Below are 20,630 nucleotides of genomic sequence, written 5' to 3' on the forward strand. Positions count from 1 at the left end.
AAAGCAGCAGTCTACGAGTAAATTGAATCAGAACGTGGCTACATTTGGGAAAACCACTGTCAATACGGCATGACAACGAACTTCAAGACATTCTGTATCACTGCTTCCACCAAGACTTGAATATTACTTTTCAAAAAAGGACTAAACGTATGTAATATATTTTTTGCGAAGTTAACTACATAGAGTGTGTAAGAACATCAGTGGTTCACTTCCGTAAACAAAATCGAAAAGCTGTAGAATGTGTGACGTAACATCACGCTCGCCATAAAGTTCACTAGGTACAGTGGCTGGTAGCTAAATGCGAAGAAGTAGCAAATCGTGACTGTTTTTCTAGATTTTTCCCAACAAGATTTTCCAGCACGACACGTCTTAACAGTTTTGGTAAGCAAAACATGTTGGTTACAACCGATTTAGCTGTTTGACTCGATAACTTGCTCCAAGTCTAACATTACTTCAAAATCAGGTCGTCTGCTGATTACGTTAGCACAAATAGCATGCTAGCAATGAAACGAAAAGACTACGTATTGGGTAACATTTGGTAAAGGTCGATTTTTTAAATTGTGTTTGCCAAATCAAAGTGTTAAATTTATAATGTAACATTCACCACGTTAATTCCAAACCGCTTCTTCGCTTATTTTTGTCGGCAAACTAACGTTACAGCGGGCCATGGTGGCGTGACGCATATTCGTTTACGAGTTGCGACTGTGGTCCATGTGGCACTGCCGAACAGTTGGTGATAATCACAGGAATCTGCGGTTTGTCTTCGACGTGTAGTAGAATGTCATTTGTATTTCTTGCACAGGACAAAGATGCAGTTGTTTTTGCACGGGCTGAATATACACGTCTTGGAGGTGACGGGACAAGAGTCCGTTCAAGACATCAAGGTGAGGATGAAACGAGTGGGGTTAGATTATTTAGCAATTAATTCATTAGGTACTGCTTTTTAGATCTTTGTGGTGGCTTGGTTTGTTGATATTCATACAGGTTTCCAGAAATCCATTGCCGTTTTAGCTAATATGCTGCAACCTTGTTTTTAATAATCTAGTGTATTCTGGAAACAAGTTGCACAGAAGATTGACTACTTGCATGAAGAGAGCTCATCGGTGTGGTGTACCAAACTAGCTTTTTGACTGTTGTGCAGGTTCACATCCAAGACCTGGAAGGGGTGTCTGTGGCAGATCAGGTCTTGTTGCTGAATGGCACCCCGTTGGACGATGGTGCCTCTCTGCATCATTGCGGGATCACTGAGCACTGTACTCTGGATGTGGTGGCTAGGATGCTGGGAGGTCAGTTCTGTGTTTTCAGTACTAGCCCAATAAGTGGTCTGGTATAGCTTTAGCTATGCTGACATTTTGCTGAATTATTGTGTATTATCTTCCAGGTAAAGTCCACGGGTCCCTAGCTCGTGCTGGCAAAGTACGAGGACAGACACCAAAGGTTAGTCAGCAGATTTTAATCAACCGTGACATTTTGTTCAGTTTCAAAATTGCTTTACCCAGCAAACCTTATGATTTTCTTATTTTAACTTCTCATGTAGGTGGACAAACAGGAGAAGAAGAAGAAAAAGACGGGACGTGCTAAGCGCCGTATCCAGTACAATCGCCGTTTTGTTAATGTGGTGCCCACATTTGGCAAGAAGAAGGGCCCCAATGCAAATTCCTAAATCCCTTGTGTCATAGGGCACGGATACTATAGTTTTCAGCAAAATTTGTTAGGGGTAGAATGGTTGGTGAAAAGTCACTTAACAACATAATTTTCCCTCACAATTGAGGTGTATTTCTTTACTGTACTTTTATAATCACTTAAATAAAATGCATAATATATTTGAGAATGTATCTGTTGTAACAACTTTTTGCCTTAAAAAAAAAAAACTAAAAATCAGCATTTTAATAATTGAGACTTAATCTTTCAGCTTTGTTGATGGCAGTGCTTTACACTTGCCATTTGTAATTCATTGATGCAGTTAGAACATCCAATATAGAATGTGTACACAAACCATATGGTGTACTGCTTCCAAACACTACATGCTACACATTTTGTCAAATGTAATGCATGTTCTACTGTATTGGATTTTCTGCTATGTTCTAAAAATACCTTAAACTTAAACCTTGCATTTATAATAAATACATGCAATATAGATTGATAGATAATTTTATTGATCCCCAGAGGGAAATTGAATTTTCACAGCTGCCCAAGGCACATTAACATACAATAAAACACATTAAAACACACAGACATCAAAAACCAACAAGAGACGGCATTAATAATATCACTAATAAAAAAATAAAGTGCAGAATGGTAGCAGCCGATGTTCTGCAGGTGTTGGAGTGCAAATGGCTTAAAAATAAAAGTTAGTCCACAAACAGGTCAGAGTCCAAGGCTCTGGCAGAGGCACATAAAATGTAAAGTCTGATAGCAGCTGGTAGAGAAGATCTCTTGTAGCGCCAGGAGTTTTGCCAGCATTCTTTCCTCCACCCTGTCCCCCAGAGGGACCAGCTTAGACCCAATGACAGACTCAGCCTTTCATTCAGTTTGTTCACATCCTTCGCTTTGATGGCCCCATCGGGCCACCACAGCAAAGAAGATGGTGCTCGCTACAACAGACTGATAAAATATGTGGAGCATCTTATTCCAGACATTAAAGGACCTGAGCCTTCTTAGGAAGTAGAGTTGGCTCTGGCCCTTCCTGTGAATGGCCTCAGAGTTAGTGGACCAATCCAGCCTGTCATCCAAAATTTGATGCCCAGGTACTTGTGCTTCACTCCCACTGAAGCAGACTGGAGTTGGTGGGACCTTCTTCCTCCTGAAATCCACCACCATCTCTTTAGTCTTGGCCAGGTTGAGCTGCAGGTGATTCTCCCCACACCACTTCACAAAGCAGTTTTGTACAGAGTGACCCCCTCCTGGTCACGCTCTAGACACACACACACACACACACACACACACACACACACACACACACACACACACACACACACACACACACACACACACACACACACACACACACTCCGACGGCAATTGACTGCCATGCAAGGCACCGACCAGCTCGTCAGGAGCATTCAGGGGTTAGGTGTCTTGCTCAGGGACACTTCGACACAGCCCGGGCGGGGGATCGAACCGGCAACCCTCCGACTGCCAGACGATTGCTCTTACTGCCTGAGCCATGTCGCCCCCTGGAGTAGGCCCTCTGCAGCAGGTAGATTATTGCATCAAATTTATACGCAAACTGCAGGGGGTCTAATGAAGAACTCACCAATGTTCTGAGGTGTGCTAGGACCAGTCTCTCCATGACCTTTATTATGTGAGAGGTTGGGGCTATCGGCCTGTAGTCGTTAAAGACTGCGGGAGGCCCCTTCTGAGGTACTGGCACCAGGCATGATGTTTTCCATAGCACAGGGACTCTCTTGAGGTGCAGGCTCATATTGAACAGATGCTGGAGTACTCCACTTAGTTGGTCAGCATAAGCCTTCAGGACTCAAAGGCTGATGCCATCTGGTCCTGCAGCCTTTCCCTGGTGGAGTCTCTCCATGCAGTCTCTTTTCACCTGGTTGGCTGTAATGTGTAGTGCAGCCTGAGGAGTGAGGGGCATGGCAGGGTCCACAGTAGGTGTCGATGAGGGGATCGACACCTACTGTGGACACCCCACACTTTTCTGAAAGCTGATCTCTCTCATGCCACTCCTCAGCAGTTTCTCCTCAAGCTTCCTTCTGTATGAGTCCCTGCTGTCCTTCAAACTCTCTTTCAGTTACCTTTGCACACGTTTTAGCTCCTCCTCATCCCCAATCTAAAAGCCCTCTTATTTATTGAGCAGGGTCTTCAAGTCGCTGGTAACCCAAGGTTTGTTGTTCGGGTAGCAGTGAACTTCTCTTGTGGGAATGGTGCTATCAAACCGCATTACAATACCATTCAAAGCTATGGATGTTGAGACATTTTCCTGAGAATTTTTGTTTTTGATGTTATTTTGTTCTTGTTTTTCATACACTTTAGGGATTTGATATATTATTGACACCCACACATGAACACATGAATATCAATCCAAAAAGGATTCGAAATAGGGCATGAAAAAAACATGTCTCTGCTTCGGAAACAGAAATAACAGGGTTTGGAGCAAAAACACACATTTTACAATGTGTTTAGGTTTGGAAACAATTGCGTATGATAAATAAGAAGGGTGTCTTCTTTAAAGGTGAGGAATCCCTCTGAAAATTTGGCAAGAAAGATGATTAGTCGATGCTGCTGCAGCAGATCACAAGAAAGCCAGCTTCGCTGCCAAATACAGTGTAGTTTTCCTTCATCCTTTTCACCATTTGTAGACAATGCGCCATCTACCGTTTAACTTGTAGAATGGACGTTAATTATATAATACATGTGACCGCTACATGTGACTGAAAATAAGAAAGTCATCCAATCGTGAGTGCAATAGGATGCCTTTCAACTTTGACCCCTTCTTACGTACCCGAACAGCGCCACTTTGAACAAAATTGAACTCCATTCACGATTCATGTAACAGTGCCCTTTCTTTAGTTATGTATGTTACATAGCGTTTCTGCTTTTCGGAAGACTTTACTTTACAGTGAATGTTGTTTTATAAAAGCAGTATTTTTGCAATATGCCAGTGCCAGATAAGTATCATATTTTCAGAAGATGCAAAGTCTTGTCTTAGTGAAGTAACCGCTAATTTGACTAGCTTACTAATGTTAGTTATTTGTGGCAGGCAAATTAGCTGGTGACTTAATATGCAAATACTAACGTTACAGAAATTTGTATCGATGTGTAGCAAACTTCTGTGACAAAAGTACCCAAGTCATTTGGCAATTCAGTTTTTATAATTGTTGAACTGAAATGTGATTCCAGGAGATCTAGCTATCCTAATCACAACAACTCGAGTTAGCTAGCTAATGTAATGCTAGCTAAAGACCTAGCTAAATCAGTGCTTGATGTCAGTCCTTCGTGGTCTGCTCGTGAATCGGTGGCATAAAGGAACAGTGACATTTAGCAAAAATGAGCGGTCAGAGGACTTTATTTCAGACATGGGGCGCTCCGGTTCCAAGTGCAACTGGGCATTTAAATGATACCGGCAAGAAACCTGCTGGGAAGCGAAAACCAACTACGAAAACTGCTACAGGTAAAAGTAAGAAGAGGGCAAACGACATACCCTTGCCGCCCCGGAATTCACTTTGGGCAGGATCTGGCCATGGCACCTCGCCACACTGCGAGATGGGAAGCGTAGACGCAGATGAAGATGATGATCTAATGCTGGTAGCAGTTTATGAAGCTGAAAAGTCTTTGCAGAACGTGTCCAGTACTACAGACGACAATGCAAATGCTAAACAAACATTTTTAACGTGTCCGACATCGACAACTTCGAGCAGCAGCACCTGCTCAATAGAGCTACCTGGTTTTGACAGGTCATCGGCAGAAGTATGGATTTACCCCACAAACTACCCTATCAGAGACTACCAGCTGAAAATATCGGAAAAGGCACTGTTCCAGAACACCTTGGTGTGCTTGCCCACAGGACTTGGGAAGACCTTCATTGCCTCTGTTGTAATGTATAATTTCTACCGCTGGTACCCAGCTGGGAAAATTGTGTTCATGGCTCCGACAAAACCACTGGTGGCACAACAGATAGAGGCATGTTACAAGGTTATGGGAATCCCACAGGGACACATGGCAGAGCTCACAGGTATAGCAGGAGCGAGTCCACCTGCCGTGTTAGTAGCTGACAGTGACATTTAGAATCGTTGATGTTTGTGTGTTCTCCAAATAGGTTATGTATGCATTAATGTACATGGAAAATGTAATGTAAGCTATCATTAAGTGTCTAGACCAGGACTCCCAGATTTCCAAGCACAGCAACCAGTTAATGGGACATTTTCTGTTACCCACCTCCAACATGTAGCCTTACAAATATAGAATTGAAAAAAGTTTGGTGTCTTTCCACACTCATTATCTAGCTCTTAGCCACCCTTGCGAATATTGGCTGAATTTAACCGTTTTAATGTCTGGTCGCTGATCAGGCAGCATCCAGGCGCAGGCCAGACGGGAGCTGTGGAAGTCGCGACGAGTGTTCTTCTTAACCCCGCAAGTGATGGTGAACGACCTATCTCGAGAGACATGTCCCGCTTCACAGGTCAAATGTGTTGTGATCGACGAGGCCCACAAAGCCCTGGGGAACCATGCCTATTGCCAGGTACACACAACTTCACTAGCACGTTCTACAGCCAGGACTGGTTAAAAAAAAAAAGAAAAGAAAAAAAAATGTCAAAGATTATGTCCAGCTATCATCTGTAAATCCCATGAATTGGGCTATGTGTCAGTTTGCCCAATTTTTGCAGTACAGCCACTGTACTTAATGTTTCAAGTGAAGCTCACTGCTCTCGGTGGTATTGTATTCACACAGCCAAGGAGCACTTGAATTGAATTAACACTCCTCTTTATCCAGGTGATCCGGGAGCTGGGAAACAAGGCTCAACAGTTTCGCATCCTTGCTCTAAGTGCCACTCCGGGAGGAGACGTAACGGTGAGTGTTGCTGTAGATCTATGAAAGCTTGCTTGTTCTTCAGGTGAGCATTGTTACAAATCCCTGTTTCTCCGTGCAGGCAGTGCAGAATGTCATCTCCAACCTCCTCATCGCCCATATAGAGCTGCGCTCTGAGGAGAGCCCGGACATCCAGGCCCACTCACACCAGCGTAGCTTGGAAAAGGTGGTCGTTCCTCTGGGGGACATGCTCTCGGGCTACCAGGCCCGCTACCTACAGGTAGGCTCAAGGGAATCTTATTTTTTTCTCAAGCTGGATGAGATTAGGATCACTGTTTGGTTTCCTGACCTGGTTCAGAGTTTGGTAGAGTTTGTGTTGCTGCCATCTTGTGGTTGAAATGGGAAAGTTTAAAGGGAAGTTAGATCAAAGCTGTGCTGTAGTACTGTAGCTGTGCCATTTGAAATACAGTTGGGCTTGGTTCTCCATGCAACTTGTATGACTCAAAATGATGAAATCACACATAAGTAATGGTAGTAATAACTGTCAAATCATTAATCAATCAACCCAACCCCCATGTTTCACAGATGAGGGTGGGTGCTTTGGTTCTCGGGCAGTTCCTTTTGACCTCCACACTTTGTTCTTGCCATCACTCTGATACAAGTGAATCTTGGTCTCATCTGTCCACAAGACCTTTTTCCAAGACCTTTTAGGTACTACTACACAAAGTTCTTGGCAAACCTTGTAATGTAGCCTCGGTAGATATGTTTGTGAGGTGTTATGTGGAGAGTAGTCACTGACGCATCCACACTTCTGATCTGTCGGACAGGTGTTTGAGGGTCCTTCTTCATTACTGCAAGAATTATTTAGCCACTGACTGTTTGGCCTTCCTTGGCTTACCAGCCCTTTTGCTGAGCTCACCAGTGCTCTCTTCTTAATGATGTTCCAAACAGTTTATTTTGGGACACCAATTGTTTAGGTTAGGTTAAGGAACACATTTGGAGGGATTTTGGACCGTTCTTCTATGCAGATCCTTGCAAGATCCTTTGCACTATGTAGAATTATGCTCTGTTAACTACAAAACTACATTATTCTGTGGCATTGACCAGTAATTGCATTTTATTTTAAGGTTCTGGCTTGTATAAAATTGCATTTCTTGCTTCATGGTAGAATTAAGTTCTATTCTCCCCAAAAGTCACCAAAACTAACCATTACAGTGATTACACCACTGTTACACCAGGTGAGCATATCTCAGACCCCCCTACTTAAATGTCCTCTCCCTGCCTCCTTACTTTTTCTAACCACCAGCCACCACACTAAAGTTTCAATTGTGCTGCCAGCTCATGAATTTTCTTTTTCAATTGGGCCAAAATGTAAACTAATGTTTAGTAAAAGAACATATACACCTGTTTGAAATTATTTGCAACAAATCTAGAAATTACAATACTAACAATTTTGTAATAAATAACATTTAATAGATTTCTGTATTCATTCACTCATGATTTATTCACTGGAATGGAAAATTACACACAAAATAACAAAATCCCAACAGAAATGCTACATGTCTTGGAAAGTTGGCTGGACAATCTTGAAGAAGTCTGGAATTTATTTCAAGTCCTATGTCCTGGAGTACAGAGCCAATAACATATGAAGTAGCTCCAATATCCATTTTAGTCATTGTAACCCTAGAGGCCCAAATATACTAGAATGTTCTGGAGTACTCAGCATAATGATGCGATCCACAGATGTGTGGTAAGCTGGTGAAAATCCTTAGATTTGCCTCCTGAGGCTGAGCTACAGCATGGGAACATATCGAAGAGACAGCTGCAAAGCCCCCCATGAAGCTTAACGCCCTCAGTTTCACAGTGGTTAAGCCAACACCAACCTAATTGTTTTAACTGTAATTCAGTTACTTGTTCGCCATATCTCTCCAAATGTGAGGCCGCCTTCTCTTCCATGTTTGCACAGCTGCTGCTCCATGTAGCTGCTTTGTTGTAGTTTATGTCTCAGATGTCAGTGGTAATGGGCTTTTATTTCAAAATGAAAGCTTTGAGGGAGAGTTTTATTTCTGACTAAAAGTATTGCACAACCAAATTAATAGTGTGAAGATGTCAAAGATAAAAATGAGTTTGTGTTATAAGATGATCAGGAAATCAGATGACTAATAACTTGGAAGTCGGGAAGAATCGGAAGTCGAACAGACCTTATTAGGCATTCCCTAGCTGTTAGTCAAAATGTGTTGTAGATGGTTTTCTTCTACAACACAGTCCCTTCCGAACACCTTGCACATTCAATACCCCCACCCCAGACCAATCTCTTATGGCTTGCCAGAGACACAATTCCACATCTGTTCAGAAGGGGCAACTCAGCAAGCATTCTGTTGCTGGGGAGTTCATCTGACTCACTGGAATCTGGGTAAAATTCAGAGAATTAGTGCTTAGGTTCCTCTCAGAGGTACGACCATCCTGACGGTCTCCCAGCAGGACCTGAACAGGGTCAAAGTGAAGATCATGTGGAGCTTTACTAGCTCACCTTACCCCTCACACTCTTTATGTGTATACTGTACATACATTGCTAGCTCTTTCATGGTGTGCTTTGGAGCTGCTCCGGCCAATGAGAGAGCTGTTAATCAGGACTGATGCAGATTTGTTACAAGAGTAACATCTTTTATTTATTTTATTTTATTTCAGAAGCAAGGGGCACAACTGGATCATAGATGCCCGTGTCATGTAATCATTAGCCGTTTCTGATCTCATTGCACTGTGAGGATATTTCTGCCAGTCACAAATTCTGCCTGTGTCCTGCTCTGCACCACCCATGGGACCAGAGAGCTTGGGGAAGGGGGGTGTTAAAGTGGGAAGTTCTTGCTGAGTCTTTTGTAGGTTTTCATAATTGGCAATATACAGGTAACCAAAAAAAAAAAAGCTAAATGTGGTTGTGCAGTATGACAAAGACATTCAGCACCAGGAGATTCTCAAGTGATCAGTTTACATTTTATTACTTTCCAAAGAAAGGGAACAGATGTCAGCAAAATAATCAAGGAATCCACAGTAGCTCTTCTCGATTAACTTCATTTTGATTGAAACGTCTTGTACAACACTTTTACACTGACAGAACAAGCAAACTAAAACACCTGAACAAGAGGCTCCTAGATATCCAGCTGACATTCACCTTCATTGAAAGTCTTCAGCTCCCCCTCCAAATTCAATACCTGAGTAAGGTCTACTCCTGTGCCCACATACTCAATATTTCTACACTAAAATGGCATCTCCTGGTTGGTAATTCAGCCATTTTAAAAGAACTAGGTCCCAATGTGGGAAGGTGAAGATAATGTTAAACAACAACTAACATTACTCATAATTAATGTCCCCAGGATTATAAACAGACAGGTTTGGATTAGTGTCGTGTGACAACATTTTTTTAAATGTCAAAATATGATCAATTTAAAACATTAGCAATTTAACAAATTAGTTTCTTTATAAAAATCATATTAGAGAAAAAAAAAATAAACAGATCCTGAAAAAGCTTGTTCAAGTTTATTTGGTTTTGAACCCTGTAGCATACTGTCCTTCTGAACTTTAAGCTTAATATGCCCATTTCTGGTTTCCCGAATTGCGAGTTCCTCAATCAACAAAAAGTGCCAGGTAGATTAAAATGGTGCGTGCACTCAGTGAACATTGACAAAAAGCAATGTCTGGGACATACAGAGCAAGAGAGGTATATGGTTTCAATAATGAGGTAAGCATTTCTTCCTGGAAAGGAGCACAGTGGCATATGGGATACAAACAATGTACTGATTATCATACAGCAAACCAGTTCTGTTATTCTAAACTAATTGCATTTTTTCTTTCTTAAACTCACACACTGATACATTCATTTTCTTGACTTCTTTAAATGTTTGTGTGTGTTTGTGTTTTATGAGGTTGACGGATACTGTTTCACCAGAGTGCCTTGTGTTCCTATCTAAAGAGCATATCACTCGCTGTAACTGTAAAGCAGTGATTATGTGAGAAACCCTGAAGCAACTTTCTGAATAACTGGTGTCACCGGATGATTGATTGCAGGAAGAATCACAATTGCCGATCTTTTAAAAAATGGAATTAAGACCAACCCTTTTTCCTGACTGCATGAGGTTTGACTCCGGAATGTTCTATGAAAAGGAGTGCAGACGGGAGTCTCAAAGTGTAATGTAAAGTGCTTCTGCTGGCTTTTGAAGAATTCGCTTGCACAGAACTGGAATTGCGTGGTGGAGGTGGTTAAGAGTCATGAAGCAAAAGGATGGATGGTATGGGGGAAGGGGGGTGGGTTTGTAGTGCAGGAGGTAGTGGTATGGCTCTCAGGGCCGCTCGATGAACCAGATCTCATTTTGCCGGTTGGTGGCAGCGGGGTTTGTGTACCCAGCCACGATGAAGGAGTCATTCAGGGGCATTTGGGGGGAACCCAAGATCTCTACCATTGTGTTCATCTGGTGTAAAATGGTTTCCTCATTGGTTGGCCCAGTGAAAGCCCTGGGAAAATAGAAGGAAAAAATGAACTGAAGCAATCTATCAGAACCATACTGAGATGTTAAATCCTACCATCCAGGCCTAAATACTAACCTTCAGACCCTGACTGCTACTCAATGCAGATAGTGCTCATATCAGGCGAAATTGGTGAATGCATTAGAGGCTATATCCGGAGCGACTTACATTGTTCTTGCATTGAAAGTTACTCTGGATAGAACTGTCTGGATAGGATGTTAGCTGTGACTTACACTACTACAGTAGGAGGCAGATGATGTGTTCCTTTTTTCCTAAGTGAATTGTAGCTCCCAAGCTGCAAGATGACTTCGCCAGGTTCAGCAATCTCCGACATGGCATTTGTCAACAGCAAATGCCACTGTTCCAACAGTGTCTAGTAATTTTAGCTAAGTAGGTTACTACAAGTTAGTCTACTGTTTATCCATTAATGGCTTCACTTCATGTTATTCATAATACCAACATCAGGCATCAAGTATGGTAATTGTCCCCCATAAAATAAATCCGAGGTGGAGAGAGTGCATGGGGGTGGGGGACAACATGTTTACGATTTGCCTGTTTAGTTCTGAACATGTGAGTAAATTCGAATAGACCTAACGACAAGCTCTATGTGACTCCAGCTGCCATTGGTGCTGGACAGTCGAAAAACCCCATTTGACCCCATGGCAGTAACTCCTTTCTCACCTTGTGTAGACGACAGTGGCAGCCCACTCCTCGACGACTATGTCCGTGTCATTAGGGCATGGCGGCTGGGCTTGGAGGTAGGTGGGTAGGTGGTAGGCCACGGTCACCGCTCTGGACATGGTTTGGTGCAGAGCATCCATGCGCACCACCGTCAAAATGGGAATGGTCAGTCCCAGATAGCTGCCTGCAGACAGGAAGATGTGTTCTCAGAGTCCTCCTGAGCTCGATTTAAGCTTCTTATGGAGGTTTTGGAAGCTCCTGCATCTGCAAAACTCTGCATGGTGTCTATATCAATAAATACCCATGTTCTATAGGAGTGAGGCTAATGAAAAACCATAGAAAACCATATCAGAATTCACATTCTAGCAAATATGCTAATGACTCACTACCGCTAGGATGCTAGTAAAATAAACTGTCTGTAAAATAAACTATAAAAACGAATTATGACATTTCAGCATTTAGCTAGATTAACAAACACCTCAGTGTTAAGTGCTTGTGTAAGTAATAAAAAGATAAAAACCGGTGAACTGGGCTGGAACATGAGCAGCTTTTTTATGATGCTTTGAACACACTGCCGCATACTGTAATCCAAAACCATGAAAGGGCCTTGATGAGACATGGATAGGATGCATACTTGTTGTGGATAGTGTGTTAGCGTGACATACACCAATCATGTTACCGTTTATAAATTATATGCAAATATAATTCTAGTTGCCGTTTTATTGCTTCTTGCCTGCATTTATGACAAGCCGAGCATTAGGGTGCATCATGTACAAAGTACCACCTTGCCAAGGGTGGTAGTGCCACTTTAATTTTGGGGATTTATGGAACTTATTTATGGAACCCACCCCTGCTGCAGAGAAACAATGAGAATTTGTGTAAGCCACCTGTGGAGTTCTGCTGACAGATGTATCTCATGAGCTTCATGAAGCCATAGCAGATGCTCTGCTCATAGGTCTCCTCGTTGACCGTGGTGCAGGCCCAGTAGGCCTTCTCATAGTGTCGCTTCTCATAGAGAACCTCCCCACACTGCAGAAGCACAGACACAGACGTAAATCAGCCTGTTTGAACTGTTCATGGGACAAAAGTCCAAAGTTCGCCATTTATATTTCATATAGGCTATACACTCAATGAGCACATTATTAGGAACACTATACTCATACTGAGTAGGGCCTCCCTTTGCTCTCAAAACAGCCTCAATTCTTCATGGCATGGGATTCCACAAGATGTTGAAAACATTCCTTTGAGATTTTGTTCCATGTTGACATGATTGCATCATGCAATTTCTGCAGATTTGTCAGCTGCACATTCATGCTGCAAATCTCTCATTCTACCACATCTCAAAGGTGTTCTATTGGATTCAGGTCCGGTGAATGGGAAGGCCACTGAAGAACATTGAACTCATTGTCATGTTAATGAAACCAATTTGAGATTACTTTTGCTTTGTGACATGGTGCATTATCATGCTGGACGTAGCCATTAGAAGATGGGTACATTCTGGCCATGAAGGGATGCACATGGTCAGCAACAGTAGTCAAATAGGCTGTGGCATTCAAGCGATGATTCTTTGGTATTAACGGGCCCAAAGTGTACCAAGAAAACATTCCCCACACCATTATACCACCACTAGCCTGGACTGTTGACACAAGGCAGGTTGGGTCCATGGATTCATGCATCAAATTCTGACCGTAGCATCTGTATACCTCAGCAGAAATTGAGATTCGTCAGACCAGGCTACGTTTTTCCAGCTGTCTAGTTTGGTGAGCCTGTGCCCACTGCAGCCTCATCTTTCGGTTCTTGGTTGACAGAAGTGGAACCCGACGTGGTCTTCTGCTGTACTAGCCCATCCGCTTCAAGGTTCGACATGTTGTGCATTCTGAGATGCTTTTCTGCCACAATTATACAGAGTGGTTATGTGAGTGGTTATGTGAGTTGCTTTCTGTCAGCTGGAACCAGTCTGGCCATTCTCTATTGACCTCTTCATCCGCATAAGAGCCACTGGATGTTTTTTCTGTTTTTTCACATCATTCTGAGTATGTTGTGGATGAAAATTTCAGCAGATCAGCAGTTACAGAAATATTCAGACCAGCCCTTCTGGCACAAACAAACTGTCAAAATCACTGATCACATTTTTCCCCCAATTTTGATGGTTGATGTGAACATTAACTGAAGCTCCGGACCTGTATCTGCATGATTTTATGCACTGCACTGCTGCCACATGATTGGCTGATACTTAACAGCATGAATAAGTAGGTGCACACGTGTTCCTAATAAAGTGCTCAGTGAGAGTACATGTACTGTAACCTACATATTTTAGAAGCGAGCCCTACTAATCGTTGTGCCAGGTATAGTGGTGTAACCTGGAAAACACAGAATTATGACTGCCCAATTAATTAATTTCACAAAAGGTTCAGAATTGCATTTTGGCATAAGGACAAATTTTTTGGATTTTTTCACAAACTATCGATCCATTTACTAATTCTTTACTATTGTAATGGTATACCATTATAAAAGCACGTAAACCATTCATAAAATCTTGTCACAAGAGAAAGGTACATACAACTATTGATACCAAAATTCTGTCTGTGGAGACTTGACCGCGATGAGCTCATCATAGCCAAGCCTCCTCCCATACTCAAGCTCCTGATCTTGAGGAAAGCCTATTAGACAATGGTATTTATACCTTCTAAAGGCGACTAGGTGGCTTTTAGCTGTGTTGCCAGGCAGAGCTGAAAATAACATGGCTGCCACTTTTGTCAGTTGCTGTGAAGAGGCCCACATTCTGGCTCAGTACACTGACCTTTAACCTGTTGGCCCGCACACTTGTTTGAGTGTGCTGGAATATTTACAGCGTAGTGCACACTGAACTCTGAATGGTAAAACTGCTTTAGAGTTTCAAATGGGATAAAATAATAAAATACTAAAATACTACAATACTTCAAACCCCAAGTTTGGCACAATACATATGCAAAAAAACAAAAAACATTCAACATCATATTTTATCATTTTTGGGCACATAGAGTATTTTTTCAGGTTTAGAGCCAACAGAAATCAAGAGTAGACATGTACACCAATTTTAGTGATGATACCTTTATTAGAACAGGATTTTACAGGCTGTTGAAAATGCTCTAAAATGAAATGCTAATTGGCTATTTAGGTTTTGTTAAGAGGCATAACTCAGAACCTAAGTACAATTCACAGTCCTTCGTAATAATTCAACAAATATAGACAATGGAATGACTTGCGTGTAATCAACTGTAATCAACTGCTGCGGAAGCAGAATCCGGGTGACGACGTAAAAAGTTGTTTCATTACAGGCCCATGTGTGTTGGATCGTGCATGTGGGTGTATGAGTGGCTTACCTTCTCCTTGCGGCTGATGAGAGTGAAGGGGACGCTCTCTCGTTCATGTGCGCCTTCATTGTTTGTGGTCAGCTGGTAGATTGGCTCCGCCATATCTGGGGAGAAGGTCACATATGGAAAGGGTGCTAAAGGTCCCTCAATGTCTTCACTGCAGGGCCCACAGGCATCAAGATGGAGGAATTTGGACTTATTTGGAACCTTATGGGACTAATGGGATTGAGGTGAAGTTGTAAGAAGTTTATTTCCCAGGTTCTAGCCACCATTGTACTCTGCATTAAGCTATGCAAGTAACCCTGTGTGAGGGAGCCTGTCAAGCAAATTATTAACACATATGATCATGGGATCCAGTGCAGCAGCAAGCCTGCAATAGTGTTGCCAGGGATCAGAAGATATTCATTTAGGCCGATAACTTTTTGAACTTAAAGGGTGAATTTAAATACCTATTTTGATACTGCTACGGTTAATATTAGGAAATAACACCTCAGAAAAGGTGTAGTCACTGGTCCTCAAAGGTCACCACTTGTTTTGTCTCAACAAAGCCTAAACTTTTTAAGCAATACTTTGTTGCCACTATGCCCTCTGATGCAAAAATGTAGCAAAGGTAGATTGTGAATGTTCCCCAAGGCAGAGAAATCAAACTCAATATTCAAAGTCAATATTGAAGTGTCTAATGCATTGAGATATTTGCCCCTGCAGAAAGAGGTGGGGTTTAACATGCATCTGTCTGGCTTGCCTTTCCCAATAGTAGCAGGGCTCATCTGCCCTAATGCGAGAGCCAGAAAGGGGCTATTTTCTGCTGCCTCCTGCCATAGCAAAAAATAGCATGTGTGCGTGTGATGTATGCAGTGCATGTTGGAACATGTTGGTCCTGTTTGTTCAGACCTACAGCCAGCCGTCAGTTTGTTTTAGTTTTTCTTACCCCCATTAAAGTGCAGATTGTCAACTCTAATTTGTGGGTATTTTCATCCATATTGGGTGAACCATGGAGGTGTTACAGCCATTTTTTTTAAGATAGCCCCTCCATTTTGAGGGACCAAAAATCATTAGACAAATTAACAATCTTAGACAAAGTAGTAATTTTTGGTACTTTGTTGGAAATCATGTAAATTTGATGACTGCCTAAAGTCTCAGTCCCATAGACATTACCGTGTGCTGACTAATAGCTAGCTTCAGCATAAAGAAAGCCACGTTCCAAGTCTTTCCCAATACCATTGCTTTGAGGAATTTCTTGGGCAACATGGACGCTTTTCACAGGCTGAGGTTAGCTGATTCCTTGCATGAACTAGCCCAGTGTCTTGTTGGGAGAGGTTATATTTTGGGGACAGCTGAACCGGCGGTACCTCCCGAGACCCGGCTGTGTTCTACACTTCCACACAGCATTCCAGAGGTAGCATAAGTAGGTCAACCATGCATTCCTCTGCTTTTCCTGGAGTACGGGCATTCCTACATGGACTGTGGTTGCTGGGTGGAGAACTCCATGTTGCACTATCCTGAGATTGGCAAATTGCCAAGGAGCGCTTTGTCAATTTTTACAAAATTGCAGAGTAATTGTTTGAATCCGAGACCTGTGGCTCTCGACTTAAGCTACACGTTTGCCACAGTCCATGTTAACAGAAAGCTGACTGCAGGAGGCAGAAGGGTCAGGGACTTGCGTCATACCTACATCTCTCCTCTTGGCGAATGTATTGTGTGATTTGTTTGGGCCTTTAAAAGCTTCATACTGCAGCAGAGAAATACTCAGCTCTTATACCACCAGCTTTAACCAGGGCATCCAGCCGTGTTTTGATCAGATGTGAAAAATGTTTCACCGAGCCTGGCCAGTGTTGTTCCGATTCTGAGTCTGCTGTGCAACTTCTGTCACAGATATATTGTCCTGCTCTCCATACCCATGGATCACAAGTGATGGCCTAAGAAAAAGCCCTTGTGTGCACCTCAAAACTTCCAGAGGCACCTGGAGAGGCACACTTGCTTGTGCTTTCTGGTGCCAATGTGCTGCGATATATCACTACAACCTGCACAAGTGAACTCCACAAGTTCCACAAAATACGTTAATACCTTACTGGTGATAGAAAAGCTATAGCGATATTAGATGGATCTCTAAATAGCTAGTGAGAGATAGATAGCCATCTTGTCATTTATCTTGCTACATGGTAGTAAATAAATATATATTATGCATTTATTTACTCTGACATTGTTACAGAGAGACACAGTAGCTTCCTAATAGCTAGGGGGCAAATTATTTTGGTCTGAAAATGATACTGTTTCAGAGATACGGCCAGGAACTATCCAGTCAATGCTGTTTTCACTGCAAATGAATGTTGTCTGATGAAATCCCTTCAAGAAGGTTCTTGGAACTCTCTTCACTGCTACAGGGCATGGCTTAACAGGCTATAGTGTCAAAAATAATTATGAATGCACACGTGGTGTGTGTGAAATGTGCCTGTGCAGCAGTTCTAGACTCAGCAAGGACTAGGACTGTTTCCACATTACAATAAATTAAAAATTTGATCTTAAAAAAGAAAGAAAGAAAGAAAAAGAGACAATTGATGATTCAAAATAACTGAAAAAGCTAGAGAATTTCAACAAAATACTAAAATGGTGCCCTAATGAGATTGAAAAGCAAACCCAACATTACACAGGGACTTGCATTGTACTAATCTTTGTGGCTACAGTTCATAGCAAATAAATGAATGTTGACACACATTTCATGTTCTCCAGCTTGTGTTCTTTAGCTCTTTGCTATTCCGATTACTGACTACCGGTAAAGGTTGTGCACCGTTGATAATGTGCAGCAGTACAGTCTGCGTTGTGTTTAAATGCGTTTAAATCCTGTTTTGTGTAAAAATTAATCGGTGGCTCGATTGCATACGACCTCCGGCTCCGGCGCGTAAGCCGGGAATAATTGCACTGCTATATTTACTTACTGATCTTTTTGTACATGTCTTAGCGTTAGTAGGTCTAACATACTGACGGTGTGCAAAAGTTGAGAAATACTTGAGAAATGTTACACTCGTTAAGCACTGTTTTCTTCCTGGACAAGCAAATTCAGTTTAATTCCATCAAAATAACCAATCACTTGCTGCTGGCACAGTTTTAAAAGTTTACGTTTTGTATTCACACAAACCTGAAGCGCAAACACTAATTTTGGCGTTTGGCTGAGCGCCAGTCCGTCAGTCTTACCTCTGGGAACTTCCACTTGATGTCCCCTTGCGGCATCCTGCCAGTAGTGGAACATTCTGTTGGACTCGTCTTCTTCCATAGCCTGGCCATCTTCCTCCAAACTACCGCTCCCCGAGTCTGAGAGTTGGTCCTCCGAGAATGATTCTAGGTCTTCCAGTGTGATCATTCCACCTCGCGAACCATCGCTTCCGTAGTGGTTGTCACTTCCACCACCGCCGCTTAAACGACAACCTCCTGGATCCATTGACATTGTCACCTATGTATCGAATAAATATTTCCACGGAGAGTAAGTCAAGTTGTGTATGTGGATAGGACAGGCTGCAGTGTTGGGATCCTTCCGCGCTTTCTTCCTCTTTTCTGTGGCCACTAGATTGATGGCTCCACCGGCTTGTCCTACTACAAATTGTCAAAACTTTGATCTTATTCTGCTAATCATGGCAGCCACTCGACCCGATGGTGCATATCTTGTGAATAATTATATTTACTCTACATTAAGAGTAGAGAGACTCTTACAATTATGGTATTTATGTGCGATTGCGGATAACTATGAACAACCCTGGTTCGCTTGTGAATACGTGTTGTTGTTTTCCATGGATTCGGAAGTTCAGTTTATAAGAAGCCATGGTGGTCACATGATTTAGCCTCCTCCCCCTTCATGAGTCAATGGGCGAAACGTTTAGGAACTCAAATTTCACCTGATAGCGTAGAACCAGGTTAAAATGTAAAATATGTACCCGAGAAAATGCAGTGCTCAAAGTGAGAAAAGGTCGCAACAACGCAGAAAAAGTTTCAAGACAACCAGTTATTGAACAAAATGTATTTTAACCAAATTAATGAATTAACATTAATGACAGCAACAATAATACATACTAATGAAAGTTTAAATAAATTGCCCGTGGCTGTGAAAATGAACTCTGTAATTTCCACAACCTCTGAATCTCTGAACTTTCCGTTTATTTATTGGTTTTGCTTTATAGTTGGTTGGTTTAACGTGCGTTGTATTGGATTTATTTATGGCAGGGACATATGCCGGTCGGAAATTGAATGCCACCTCGTAGGGGGACTGCATAACCTTCTCAGATTTACTGATTTTACATTATCGCCATCCACAGGTTGCATTAAGAGTTGCCTCCAAGTCACCAATTTCCCAAACACAGCTGCCTCCGGTAGCAGTGCGTTTCCCGAGATGCTACGGTTCATTTTTTTGTCTACTAAACGGTATAGGAATCGTCATGCGAGTAATGTTCTGTTTCAACAAGTAATTGTCATTGCAGAAACAGGAGATATTCCAAGCGCAAAATGAGATAAATAATTCAGCCTTACATTTTAATGGGTCCCCTGTTAAATGGCACCCTCTGTGAGCTCAACTTTGCCTTCTCTGCGTGTTGTCTTCGGCATCATTATTTGGGAAATTCCACAGTAATGTCAACCTGAGCATGAAAAAATACACTTACTTTCTTGCCACTTAAACGTATTATGTCCCAGACAGTCGATTGTGACCATTTTGAAATCTGATAAAATGTAGGCTAACAACAGGAAAACGCTCAAAAATGTATTTACTAGTCCCATTACCATTGAAATCAATGCTATTTGGCGGCCATCTTGAAAACATTCAAAACCATTTCAGATGGTTCTCTCAATGTCAAAACTGATATTCAGAACCATTTCAGATGACAGCAAATGTGTTTAAAAATGTAATTGGGAAGTATATCTTCAAACAATGGGTATTTCAGACGTGTCACATCCATAACGCAATGGTGTCACATCCATAACGCTGGTATCTCCTCCTGGAAATCAAGACGAAGATATAAATATTTTCAAAATTGCTATTTTTATGTTAAGCCAAGCCTCCTACATTACATGGATATCAAACGTTCTGCATTAGACTGTACAATTCAGTTTTTAACAATATTTGTAAAATTATTTTTTTGGCTCTTCCCCTCAGCCAACGGGTTGTTATGATAATATGCATTAACATTTATCATGTAAGAAGAGTAATTTTTCAGAGCGATTTTGTTTCAAATTTTGTGCCCAAATGTCACATCCATAACGCTGGAATTGCCGTGTTTTGTGTTTGCTCTCCTGTTCTGTGCCTTTATTTCCCTTGAGTGAGGCCACATTCTGACCTGATTTCCTCCCCTCTCTCTCCTGCTTGTTGTTTGCGAAGCAGGGATTCGTTGTCACCCTTTTGAACCCTGCCCTGTTCTAGGCTGGGGAGGATTAAAAATGTGTTTTTCTTCTAAATGCATGCAAGCTATTTGTAAGCCCAAGCGAGTGTGAATTATTAATGGCTTTTTACAAGGTGGTGTGTAGGCTGTGTTAATTATGTCAGTGCTGTGTAGTACGTAGTGTGGCGAGAGGCTAAACCCCGAAAATAATTATATCCCTCCTCACCTTGAATAATA

The 20,630-nt window shown here is 42.0% G+C and overlaps 3 protein-coding genes across 5 annotated transcripts in view; 2 read left to right on the forward strand and 1 right to left on the reverse strand.

Moving 5' to 3' along the window:
* Window positions 1–223: 223 nt before the first annotated feature.
* LOC133138877 (ubiquitin-like FUBI-ribosomal protein eS30 fusion protein) lies at window positions 224–1,831 on the forward strand. The gene is made up of 5 exons (XM_061258000.1): window positions 224–381; window positions 803–884; window positions 1,142–1,286; window positions 1,382–1,437; window positions 1,538–1,831. Exons 2-5 carry the CDS (start codon window positions 810–812, stop codon window positions 1,661–1,663), a joined length of 402 nt encoding a protein of 133 aa, XP_061113984.1. The 5' UTR covers window positions 224–381; window positions 803–809; the 3' UTR covers window positions 1,664–1,831.
* Window positions 1,832–4,527: 2,696 nt separating this feature from the next.
* The window catches only part of fancm (FA complementation group M), a 44,111-nt gene continuing 28,008 nt past the window's right edge, over window positions 4,528–20,630 (forward strand). For all 3 annotated transcript variants that reach the window (XM_061221594.1, XM_061221769.1, XM_061221683.1), the window contains exons 1-4: window positions 4,528–5,689; window positions 6,024–6,196; window positions 6,449–6,526; window positions 6,606–6,764. In XM_061221594.1, the coding sequence (XP_061077578.1) occupies window positions 5,005–5,689; window positions 6,024–6,196; window positions 6,449–6,526; window positions 6,606–6,764 (1,095 nt within the window). In that variant the 5' untranslated portion in view covers window positions 4,528–5,004. The remainder of the gene's footprint in view (window positions 5,690–6,023; window positions 6,197–6,448; window positions 6,527–6,605; window positions 6,765–20,630) is intronic.
* Window positions 9,454–18,794, reverse strand: soul3 (heme-binding protein soul3). The gene is made up of 5 exons (XM_061250380.1): window positions 18,226–18,794; window positions 15,046–15,140; window positions 12,571–12,712; window positions 11,684–11,867; window positions 9,454–10,990 (listed from the first exon to the last, which is right to left on the reverse strand). The coding sequence occupies exons 1-5, from the start codon at window positions 18,473–18,475 to the stop codon at window positions 10,819–10,821; spliced, it is 843 nt and encodes a 280-aa protein (XP_061106364.1). The 5' UTR covers window positions 18,476–18,794; the 3' UTR covers window positions 9,454–10,818.

The sequence above is a fragment of the Conger conger genome, chromosome 1 (genome assembly GCF_963514075.1).
Source record: "Conger conger chromosome 1, fConCon1.1, whole genome shotgun sequence".
Lineage (NCBI taxonomy): Eukaryota > Metazoa > Chordata > Actinopteri > Anguilliformes > Congridae > Conger > Conger conger.